The 11,449-nt window shown below is 58.9% G+C and overlaps 5 protein-coding genes across 6 annotated transcripts in view; 3 read left to right on the top strand and 2 right to left on the bottom strand.

The window, feature by feature from the left end:
• The window catches only part of SDRG_06125, a 2,792-nt gene extending 1,766 nt beyond the window's left edge, over positions 1-1,026 (top strand). For both annotated transcript variants that reach the window (XM_008611890.1, XM_008611889.1), the window contains one exon: positions 13-1,026. In XM_008611890.1, the coding sequence (XP_008610112.1) occupies positions 13-948 (936 nt within the window). In that variant the 3' untranslated portion in view covers positions 949-1,026. The remainder of the gene's footprint in view (positions 1-12) is intronic.
• Positions 1,027-1,501: 475 nt separating this feature from the next.
• On the top strand, positions 1,502-2,144 carry SDRG_06124 (hypothetical protein; the record flags this gene model as incomplete). The annotated part of the gene is made up of 1 exon (XM_008611888.1): positions 1,502-2,144. One exon carries the CDS (start codon positions 1,502-1,504, stop codon positions 2,075-2,077), a length of 576 nt encoding a protein of 191 aa, XP_008610110.1. The 3' UTR covers positions 2,078-2,144.
• Positions 2,145-2,373: 229 nt separating this feature from the next.
• SDRG_06123 (hypothetical protein) lies at positions 2,374-3,851 on the top strand. Its single transcript, XM_008611887.1, has 2 exons — positions 2,374-2,554; positions 2,644-3,851. Exon 2 carries the CDS (start codon positions 3,108-3,110, stop codon positions 3,774-3,776), a length of 669 nt encoding a protein of 222 aa, XP_008610109.1. The 5' UTR covers positions 2,374-2,554; positions 2,644-3,107; the 3' UTR covers positions 3,777-3,851.
• Positions 3,852-4,181: 330 nt separating this feature from the next.
• On the bottom strand, positions 4,182-4,745 carry SDRG_06122 (hypothetical protein; the record flags this gene model as incomplete). The annotated part of the gene is made up of 1 exon (XM_008611886.1): positions 4,182-4,745. One exon carries the CDS (start codon positions 4,743-4,745, stop codon positions 4,182-4,184), a length of 564 nt encoding a protein of 187 aa, XP_008610108.1.
• Positions 4,746-5,780: 1,035 nt separating this feature from the next.
• SDRG_06121 (hypothetical protein) lies at positions 5,781-10,265 on the bottom strand. Its single transcript, XM_008611885.1, has 7 exons — positions 8,824-10,265; positions 7,786-8,775; positions 7,325-7,733; positions 6,360-7,274; positions 6,177-6,310; positions 5,935-6,131; positions 5,781-5,890 (listed from the first exon to the last, which is right to left on the bottom strand). The coding sequence occupies exons 1-7, from the start codon at positions 10,228-10,230 to the stop codon at positions 5,848-5,850; spliced, it is 4,095 nt and encodes a 1,364-aa protein (XP_008610107.1). The 5' UTR covers positions 10,231-10,265; the 3' UTR covers positions 5,781-5,847.
• Positions 10,266-11,449: the final 1,184 nt, after the last annotated feature.

Genomic DNA, 11,449 nt, shown 5'->3' with positions numbered 1-11,449 from the left:
ACCAAGCCCAAGGTGGTCGAGGAAGGTGAAGCGGCTCCGACTACCGACTCGCCCGCGCCGGTGAAGCGTGGGCGCAAGCCCAAGGTGGTCGCCGAGTCGGCGCCTGTCGACGCTGCTCCTGTTGCTGCTGTGGCTACCACCGAGGTGTCACCCGCCCCCAAGAAGCGCGGCCCCAAGCCGAAGGTTGCCGTCGCAGAAGTCGCTGCTGAGGGCGCTGCCGCAACGGTCGTCTCCCCTGTCCCAAAGAAGCGCACGCCCAAGGCCAAGGTGGCTGTCGAGGCACCGACCGTTGTCAATGTAGCGACGGCCCCGACGCCGAAGAAGGCCAGCCCCAAGCCCAAGGCTGTTGCGGCGGTGTCGACCGAGGTGGTAGCGGCGGTTGTATCGCCGGAACCCACCAAGGCCTCGCCCAAGGGTGCGGCGCCGGTGGTGACCCCGGTGGCGTCGCAGGTCACCGAGTCGGAGGACGATGCGAAGCTCTCGCAGAAGAAGCCTTCGCCCAAGGCGGCCGAGCCGAAGAAGCCGTCGCCCGTGGCCGCGGAGAAGCCGTCCAACAAGCGCAAGGCGATTGCGATGGAGATGCAGAAGCGCGTGATCGAGGACTCGTCGTCGGACGATGATTTTGACGACCTCAAGCCCGTCATGCCGCTCAAGAAGAAGGTGGTCGCGTCATCGACGCCGCAGCCCAAGACGACGTCGGCCCTGGACGCCGCCGTGCGCAAGGTCAAGCTCCAGATGCCAACGAGCTCAACGGACGAGACCGAGTCCGACTCGGACGTGGTCAAGAAGCCCAAGGCGCACAAGAAGCGCGAGTCGGGCGCGAGCAGCATGTTTGGTGCGATCGTATCGGCCAACCGGCTCAGCCTCAGCGGCGAGCTCGGCGCGCTCTCCAAGACGTCGAGCAACCCGTTCAAAAAGAGCACCAAGAAGACAACGTTTGCGTTGTAGTCCTATATCTTGGATCGACAGTAGGAATAGTAGAGTTTGTTTTTGCGCCAATCAATTGTCGACTGCACTCGTCACAAAGCGGCGCAAATGTTGACCGGTTGCATCGTATGCGCCGGCCAGTTGGCGTGTCAACAATTGCTCTCGCAGCCAACGCAACTCGTTCGATGAGCCAACTCGCTCATCGACTGGGATATTCCTAGATAGTACGTAGAATGAGCGATTTTGTTTGGAAGAAATCAGCTTTCCAAACTGCCAGTTCTAGATGCGATAGAAGTCTCATAGCTCCTCGCTGCTGCACGGACGCTCTGTATATATGTATATATTTACCTACGTAGCATCGTCCCTCTGGGCTGGTCTTCCACGGGGCCGCGTGGTTGCGTTGCGCTCGTCGAAGACAGTACGACCCACCGAGCTGCCAGCGTTGTGAAGGGTCGATTCAACGCAGGTACCGTATATTGGGATGGGATCGTTGCTGCACTGCAATTGTTGACTGGTTTTGCGTCCCCAACAATTGCAGTGCCGCGCGGATTGCCGAGCCCATTTTGCTTTTGCCATGGACGCTGCGACGGTGACTTCTCTCATTGCGTCGGTCGTCGCCGCCATCCAAGCCCACGCCAAGGTGGCTGGTGACGAGAGCGCGCTCACGATCACGGTCACGGACGGCGTCGTCTCGATCAACGCGGCCAACGGTGCGTGCGCGGTCGCCGGCTGCTCCAAATTCGCCAAGCTGCATGGGCACTGCATTATGCACTGGCACACGCAAGGCTGCAAGAGCCCGCGGTCGCCGGTCACGCCGGCCGAGCCGCCGACCATGAGCCCGAGCGGCCCGACGCCGATGACGCGCATCGTGTGCAAAGCCAAGCCGGCGCCGGCCACGCGCATGTGCAAGACGCCGGGGTGCCAGTCGTACGCGCGGCGGTTTGGGCGCTGCTCGCGGCACGGCGGCGCCAGCCTCTGCACGGTCAAGGGCTGCTCGACGCCATCGCAAACCGGCGGGCGTTGCCGCGTGCACGGCGGCGGCAGTCAGTGCAAGGTCGCCGACTGCACGACATTTGCCCGCCTCCATGGGTTCTGCCTCGAGCACTACGAAGAGACATTGAAGCAAGCTGTGAAAGCCAGCGACGACTAGATCGAGATATTCTGGTCAAATATTTAATCATATTTGGAGTAATATCAGTCGTACATGTAATATAGAACCGGCGTTCGATATTCTCGATCGACGGCCAATGGGACGACGTGGTTTTTCGAACAAGCCGAATGGTTTCAGCAATAAGTTGGTGCTCGCCAGCGATGGTCCCGCCGATATAGAAAAGGGAGAAACGAGCGGAGCGGCCGCTCGACCCAAAGATACGCGCTGTGTAGCGTCGTTACCTGCGTAGTGTTGCTTGTGGGAGCGTGCGAGCCCGAAACAGCCAAACACCGGCGATCTGTTCCGACCAATTGAAGTACGTCGCTACAAAATGCAAGTGCATTCCCGCCCAGCCATAAACTGCTACTTTGGTGATAACGAAAAACGTCTTCTCGATCTGGGGCTCAATCAACACGCTGTCTCTCGACCCCTATTGATGGAAGCACATGAGTATTGGCTCCACCACAGTCACGTACGGTGATACATTGTCGTGCGAGTAGCTGCCATTTTGGTGCTTTCAACCATCGCCAAGAATAAGAAATAAGACCGTAGTTTGCTGAACGTAGGACGGCGCTTCATAGTGGTGCCTCATGCAGCATAGATAGTTAAATTGTCCAGCATGCGAGAAAGACGTCCAAGCAACGCCTGAGCCAAAGAAAGATCTGCTTTTTGCCCAACCAAGATCTAGTACGCGGTTCGAACCCGCACAGCAATTTTTCGTTATCGTTGTTGCCAAGATTTCAAAGCAAATCGACGAGCGCTGCTCCATACAGCATATATTTATATATCCATCAAGTGCAAGTGCGTCGGTCGCGGTCGGCGCTCGGAGACGATCAGGACGCGACGCTGCAAATGCGCAAGCCAGAGGCGAGTGGCCAGCAAGTCAGTTCCGCATTGGCTTCGAACTACGGATACATCCGAAGATCGAAGGCGAACTGCGAGTTTGATTGGCCAAGCGGCGGACTTCCGTGGATCGCAAGAGGACCTACATTCCATTCCGCTTGCAAGAAGCACGAGGAAGAGACTCGAGATGGACCGGTCCATGCCCCCGCTCCCGCCGGCCGAGCCGCGCCGGGGCGTCCTGCAGACGGCGGCGCCGCGCAAGTCGATCGACTCGATCGAGGTCTCGGCGACCGGCTCCTGGTCCAAGCACCCGCAGCTCTACATGCAGCGCGTCTACTGCGCGCTCGAGTCGTCGCGCAAGTGCGTGGCCACGTGGACGTGCAATGGCACCGCCTTCGCCGTGCTCGACATCCCGGCCTTTGAAGAGGAGATCCTCACGGTCTACTTCAAAGGCATTCGCTTCCACAGCTTTGCGCGCATCCTCAACGGCTACGGCTTTAAGCGGGCGAAGCGCAAGGACGGGACTGCGTACGACTTTCAACACCCGCAGTTTCGCCGCGGCAACTGGAAGAACCTCCCGCGCCTCGCGCCCAAGCGCAAGCCCGTCGAGGAAGTCATGGAGAAGCGCGTCGAGGACCTCACGATCCTCTGCGGCGAGCTGCAGAAGAACCTCAAGGAGATGCGCAACGAGATTGGCCGCCTTCTCCAGGAGGAGGAAGAAGAAGAGCAGCACGAAGAGCGCCAGCGCCGAGCAGCTCAAACCGAACGCAGTCACCACCGCGATGATGATGATGACGAGGAAGAAGAGGAAGAGGACGACGATGACGATGGAGCTTCCGTCGCGTCGTCGTCGTAGCTGCCCTCTATCTATAGTAGTTTTGTGTGTTTAAAGTGTGCGTCCCTTACTTGTCTCGGCGCCGCTTGACACTGGTGCTATCCAGGCGCGTCTGGGCTCCCCACAATTGAACGGGTGCTGGGCTCTTGCCGAGCGGGACGGTCGCAGCTGCCTTTCTATGCAGCCATCCGAGGCAACGCGTAGCAGGGTTGTCTGGTGAACGCCGATCGTCGTCCGGAATTTTGTCGTCGGCCAAAGGTAAATAAATACGTTCTAGTCCGAACTTGTGGCTCAGCCGCGCTCAGAAATGAAATCTAAGTCTGCGCCAGGTCTACTAAAACATCCAAAACAGCGCTGGTACAGGGAGAAGACGTCAAGCGTACAGGTGGTCTTTATATATTTGAAAACTGTCTCGTCTAGTCTTGTCTACGACGAAACGATCGAATTGTTGAGCGATGACGAGACACTCCTTGCCTCGTCCGTCGTCGCAGTGTCATCGAATGCCGCCTCGAGCGCCAGCCAGTCTTCGAGCAGCGACACGAGCTCCCCCCGTTCAAGCTCTGAGAGCTCCACAGGGTCCATCAACGGTCCGAAGAGTTCAGTCTGTGGCTTGAAGCGGTGGCGCCAGCACACGCCGCGCGCTCGTGCGTTGGCGTTGCAGCTCGGGACTAGGCATGGCTTGCCGCCGCCGTGTTGAATGCAGCGTCGGCGCAGGTGAGCGGCCTTAGTGCACCCACTGATCGTGCAGAGCGCCGACTCGGGGGCGCGCCCGTGCTTGGTGCAGAAGGGACCCGACCGCGCATTCGCCGAGCATGCCGGGTGCTGGCACGTCTTTTTGCCGCCGTGGCGCACGCAGAGGTGCCGGGCGTAGACCTGGTTGACGCAGTCGGGTACGCTGCAGACACTCCGGAACCGATGCAGTTGGCACTTGTCGGTGCGCGGTGCGGCGAGGTTGACGCAGCGCTGGAACGAGCAATGGACGAGCGCCATTCTATTTGAAAATGACGTCGCCGACAACCAGACCAAATGGCCGTGGGACCTCGTATCAGGCTCAGGTGGCACCCGACACATGGTCCAGGCGCTTACTCATCCCATGAAAGCAAGCGTCCAGGCCCACCACGGTCCAGGCGACGACGTCTGACGATCACGCAGCGCAGATCAACGTCGTGTGTGGTTCGAGACAGCAACAAGAACGACGCGCTTGGTCCAAATATGGTAGTACTACGTCGACTGGCGTGGACGCGTCCTGTGACGGGGTGGTTGTCTTCTTGATTGATGGCTCAATATTGTATGTCTGTAGTCTGTCGTAGGCAGTCTGTGGTAGGCCATTCGACCTCGCTACGTCTCGTTGCTGTTAATGTTGTGGCGATCTGTCAAGCCTAGCGACACTGTCGTAATGGAGTCCGAACAACTAAACTCAGATGACAGCGAGGTGGACGTGAGCCGCGTACGCCTCAACCGCAACGTATTGGTCGACGCACCACCGCAAGGGAACCATACATTGTTAATATCCCCTTGCACCGGTACTACGCTAGGGTGTACCGACCGTGATGGAGGTCGCTCCACCACCTCCTTTGGAGCTTTTTAAGGTGATCCTGTCCTCCGTGGCGTTACCTAGACTGGTAGACAAGGCTACGACACTCGCTTCTCGTCCATACCACAAATTTCCCACGATAACGCAAAGCTCTACGATCGAGTCGAGTCGACGGCGTCAGCGACGAGGACCATCACGAAGAAAGGGCTTGTAATTTGTGCCAATTACGAAACACCAACTGCACCTATCTCGACAGGCGTGTTGGGTACTATCAAGACCCTTGTCTAGCCAATCTGCAGCGATTTCAAAAGTGAAGTCTTCTTGGGCGGCACGCCTTCAGCGCGCATCGAAGCGTGTCCCGTTTCAAGGCCACCATCTGCGACACTCCGATGACTTTCGCAATGGTTCAGCGCCGCAAACAAGGGAATATTCCCGTGAAGGAATAGGGAAAATTCCCGCAGAAGGAAGGAATGGGAAACTTCCCGTCCAAGGAATGGTCGAAACAAAATGCAATTCAAACTTCATTTTTCCTTGAAACGAGCTACAAAACTACGGCGACTATGGCACAATGTTGTTGGTGATGTGCTGAAACTGGTCGTATCTACGAAAAATGTCAACCTCCGCAGGCGAGAGCGAAGAGCGTACCGGCGGTACCCAAAGCTGTTGAGACTGCGCCGGACGAGCTTCATCACGTGCGGGATCACTTGCTCCGGCGTGAGCTCGAGCGCAAAGAGCTGCTTGGTCTGGAAGAGAATGTCCCGCGGGTTGCGGTGCAGAAAGCACGGGCACGACGAGTCTTGCGCCATGATGGCAATCATCATGAGGATCGTGTCGACGTTTTGCTATCGACATGACGTCAGAAACAGTCCGACAATTTTGCTTAGTACCCGCAGCGCCAAAAACCCTTGGATGAGCAGCGTCACGTACTCGCGAAAGTACTCGGACTGGCTACCGCCCATCGCGTCGACCATCTCGGTTGTGAGCTTGAACGGCACGCGGCGCTCGAGCGAGAAGCGGCCACCTACGCCATAGTTATAAGTCTTGGATAGATCTATAGGTCTTAACGGTACCTGGCTGAATGCCGAGGATAAAACCATAGTCAATGTGAATGAGATGGCCCTCCGAGTCGAGCATGATGTTGCCATTGTGCCGGTCCTTGATGCGCAAGATGTAGCACACGAGCGAGTAGGACGCCATCGACTTGACAAAGTTGGTCATCGCCGTCTTGTACGCCGGGGTATCGGCCGTGCCGTATGTGTGTACAAAGTGCTGGTTGAGGCTCACGTACCCCGGGGTGCCCTTGAGCGACGAGAGCGACGTCGCGTTGCGAATGACTTCGATGATGCCCGTCGACGCCGACGTAGCAATGATGCCGTACGGAAGGAGCCAAAGGTCGAGCTCGGCGCTCGCAAAGATGTCGCGGAATTGCCGAATGAGCTGGAGGCAGAGCACTTCTTGGCGCAGATCGTCGTTCGACTTGACAATGAGCGCGCTGCAGTCCCAATGGTCGGGAAACTGGCACGCAAAGCTCGACGACGCGAGAAGGCGCTTGCGCTTCGACTCGAAATCTTCGCCAAACATCGACTTGACCGCGAGCTGCCGGTTGCGCCGCTTCTCGCGAATGTACTCGCACATGGCCTCGACCTGGCTCTGGAGCTCTTCCCACTGCGCAAACGTCTCGTCGCGGTCCGGCGCCTCGGGCGACACGTGCCGGAGGATCGCAGAGTCGACAAACTGGAGTAGTTCGAGCGTCTTCTCGGGCCGAAGGCGATCAAAGCCCGTGACGAGCTCGCTCACGTCCGTGTCTTCGCGCTCGAGCGACCGGTTGGCGTTCGTGACGCTCGTAAAGCGACTCGTGGTGCCCCGCTTCGTATGCAAAATGGTCGACGCCGAGTTGCCGCCGTCTTCGGGCTTGACTGTGCACACAAAGAGCGTGGTCGCGTCGTTCGTGAAGAGCACCGGCTCGTCATGGTGCGTCACGGTGACTAGACACATCGCATAAGTCGAGGCCGACCAACAAGCCATCCAGTCCTACCGGGCTCGATGAGTTCGTTCGTGAGGAGCTCGCTCCCGAGCCAGAGCGCGTGCGCTTCATTGTGCGAAATGCCCGACGACTGCATCCACTCGATGCACTCGCGACCTGTAAACGAGTAGACGTCTTCGTACGGCTGCACGTGGAGCCCCATGCGCGCGGCGATCGCTTCGACCGTGATGCGCCCGAGCACGACTGTTTGGGACACTGGCGGCGTCGTATCGCTCGCCTTGGAGCTGTTGTCTTTGCTTGCCGGCGCTTTCGGCGGCTTGGAGAGGAAGAAAGCCATCATCTTCATCGCGATCGTCTCCAGCTGCTCGTACGTCGGCTTCTCCGCGTCCGTCGGCATCAGATCGAGGCGAATGCTGCCGCGCTGCCGCTGGAAGCTGTCCGACTTGGACCGCCCTTTTTCCTACACACGCGAATCCGTTGACAATCTATCCACGAGGAAGAGAGCCGCGTACCGTCACGCTGCTTTTCGGCGGCTCGTCCAGCACCTGGATGAGCTGCTCCAAATGGAGCGGGTTGCCGCTGCTGCAGAGACTACCGGACCGGCGCATGCGGCCGCTGCTGCCGAGGTTGAGCGGGTGAGCGGGCGGCGCGTGGGCCATGCTCATGTCGACGCTGCCGTCGACACTCTCATCGTCTTCCTCGTCTTCTTCTGAGAGGGGCTGGACTGCCTCGATGCGGTGCAAGCTGCTCATAATGTTGTCGTGGCGAAGCACTTGGCCAATCTCATCGTGTCCGAGCGACGACGAGACCGGCGGCGGCAGCGCGGCCGACTCCTTCTCTTCGTCCGTCAGCATCGACTGCGCGGGCGTGAGCCAGAGCGTTTCGGGGACGACCGGAAGGTTCTCGACTTCAAACCACACCATGGTCGGGGCGCGCGCCTTTGTCGTAAACACCGCGCCTTCCGTGAGGCAGATCGACACGAGGCGCTGGAGCGGTTCGTCGCACGTGCCCAACGGGTAGAACGCGTGGTCGGGCAGCGTCAGCTTGGCGAGCTCTTCGGGCAGCGCCTCCTTCCGGTTCTTTGGCGGAAGGAAGCGAAGCGCCTCGGCCACTTCGCCGAGGCCGTCGATAAACTTGAGCTGCGTCGCAAACACGCTCTGCTCCATTGACGGGTGGCGCGGTGTCACCTTCATCTTGCTCAACGACGGGAACGACCAGTCGCACGGCAGCACGCAGTTGGCGACGCCCGCGTAAATCGGCCCGAGGAGGAGCGCGCTGTTGGTGCTGAGCGAGCTACTGCCGTTGGACGGCGTCGCTGCAGGAAAGAACCGCGCGGGCGAGGGCAGAAAGTCCGGCGTCACCGCGTTCAGCCCTTCGTCGTACTGCTGCAGCGCCAGGAGCCGGTCAAAGTACGTCTGGATGAGGTCCGTCTGGATCGGCATCGTGCGCAGGTCCGTGTCGGGCGTAAACACAAACGCATGGGCGCCGTCTTGGTGGTTGATCTACCAAAACCACGTCAAATCTTTTCCATCAGTCAAAATCAAAGGGACCAGCATGTGCAAATTGAAGAGGGCGAGCTTGGACGGCGCGAACCGGTTCTTGAGGTACTCGGGGATGCTGAGTTCCGACTGGCCAAAGCCCCAGCCGCACGAGTCGTCGATCGTCGCGCGCATGAGCCAGTGAATCGAGGTCGCAAGGCGCACGTGGTACGTCGCTGCCGTCATGAGAAGCCGCAACAGAAGCGTCCACTTGACGATGTGGGCGTCGTACTCGGTGGACGCCCAGAGGTGAAAGAGCTGCGGCAGGAAAAACTCAAAGTCGGGCATGTGTGACGCGCTGAGCGTCAGCAGCTTTTGGACAATGACGCGGTAGACCTCGTCGGCGTCCTTTCGGTGCAGATGCAGCGCCTGGATTGCGTCCGAGACGCCAAAGTCGGGCTCGTTGATCGCTTCTTGGACCGTCTGCAGCATCGCCATGTCTTCGCTCGACAGCTTGGGCTTGCGCTGCGAGAGGCGCGGTGCATTGCGCATGTGGCGGTTCTTGACAAAGACTTGGAGCACGCAGCGGAGGAGCTGGATGAACCGGTGCACGCGGAAGCAGCGCGTGCATTGCCGCTGCGGCCCCGTGAGCGTCGGCAAGTGCGGCAGCGGCGCAAAGTGGTAGCTGTGGTCCGAGCAGAGACTGTCGCCGCAGTTGCGGCAGTGGTGCTGGCGCTTCGTGTTGTCAAAGCGCACTGTGCACTTGGGGTGCGCGCACGTGGGCGACCCCTTGAATTTCGGTGGTTTTTCCTTCTCCTTGTTCGGGCGGATGAGCGTGAGGCCGCCGGGCGACGCCGCGAGGAGCGACTGCGACTGCGGCAGCAGCGCCGCGTCGCGCATCTGGAGCTGCGCTGCGTCAATGGCCTCGATCGCATACTGCGTCCAGAGCTGCTTCTCGCTCTCGCTGTCGGCCGCCACGTTGAACGTTGCTTGGGACGTCACAAACCGGAACGCGTTCCGGTACAGATGCATCATGCCCTTCCCGTCCCAGTCGTCGATGCGCTGGACCTCGGCCTCCATGTGCGCGTTCGAGAGGTCGCGCGACATCTCCTTCGTGTAGAAGCGGTACACGAGGACGCCGACGAGCCGGCAGTAGTACCGCTTCATGCGGTGGATGCCCGGGCCATGCTCGCGCATGTTGAGAAAGCCCGCGAGCCCAATCGCGCTGATCTCGGTCGAGCTGCCCACGAGGCCAGAGCCCTGCGCGATCTTCTCGGCCGCGGTCATGCGCGATGGCGACTCGGCGTACGACGACGGCGTCCGCGACGACGACGGCGGCGATGGCACGAGGTCCTCGAGCAGGGCGGCCGGCGCCGAGTTGCGCGAGACCACCGTCGGCTCGTCCATGAGGAGCGTGTGGATGGCCGGGATCGCGGGGACGGACCCGGGCCGCGTCTTGGCCTTGGGCGCGTCGGCCATGCTGCGAAATCCCGTTGTTGAAAGTTCGGGTAGGGGAACCCTCTCAAACTCGATATTGCGTGACGTCGCAGTGGCGTCAATCGTGAGTAATTTGCGTTTTGCAGGGCAATGTGCACGTTTTATATAGCGATCGGCGTGGTATTTAAAAAAACGCGCGTGTATTTATAGCGTGCGGATACGTTTCTAGAGGTTTATACGGCAAACGACCGGAATTACGCGCGCATTTGTTCCCGAGTTACGAGTGTGTCGGCCAAAGGCACCAACGACATGTCTTCGTGCTCCGTAGTCCTTTGTGCAATTATAACGAGTTCGGACAATATAATAATAGTTATGGAATTGTTTATAGAAGAGCGCTATAACGCGGTCCGAGACAGTGTTGGGGACCTGGTTGGGGAAACAAAGTCGTCCGTCAAGGGCGGACAGAGGTGATGAGCCGCTTGTCTCGGAGGGTGCATACATAGCAGGTCTTGTCGCTGCGAGGGGTTGTCTCTTGAATTCTGTGTCGCTGAGCTGGGCGAAATCTTGCTCGATACGCACTGCTAATATAGGGCGGAGGTCTAGAAGAGTGTCGGGTGAACGCCACCTCTGAGGGCCTCTTTTTGGTCCACCGCATGCGTGCGACGACGCAAAGTGGTGAGCCCCCGCTCGATAGCGTCGCATCGCAGTTGCAACAGGTTGTGTTGCGTAGGAGCTCAGCATCTCGCATGCGACCGAGTGTCGTAAGCAGTCACATACGTGCATTCAAAGGCCGGATTGAATCCACTACAATTTCAATAGGAATAGAATCCGCTAGAATTTCATCGAAAATCCACAAGAATTTAATTGTATCCGACTCCATCGAGTCGGCTTCGTTTGCTCGTACAATGACAATCTGACCTGTAAAAGGCTGAGCTGTGTTATCCAAGCGGTCGTAAGCCACATCCCGGTGATTGCATTTAGGGGTAACGTTAGGGCGATACGCTGGGACTGGACAATATGCAGCTTGCAAGTATGGAAGGTATGCTGCACCGGTTTCAAGGCCTCGCATGGCGGCCCCAAGCCACACTAGTAGTATGCATATCGTGCGAGCAACGCCTCGTAGGACACGCGAAACGATGGCCATCTGAAGACATACTTGTACATATAAACAAGCTATTTTTTGGCTGGATTTGGGTGACGCCATTCCAAGGGCACCTGGTGCCTTAGGCGGAGCGGCTTGCCGCGACGCCCGCAGGGCCAT

Source organism: Saprolegnia diclina, assembly GCF_000281045.1.
Source record: "Saprolegnia diclina VS20 unplaced genomic scaffold supercont1.16, whole genome shotgun sequence".
NCBI classification, from domain to species: Eukaryota; Oomycota; class Saprolegniomycetes; order Saprolegniales; family Saprolegniaceae; genus Saprolegnia; species Saprolegnia diclina.
This window is presented reverse-complemented; position numbering and strand designations above follow the sequence as displayed.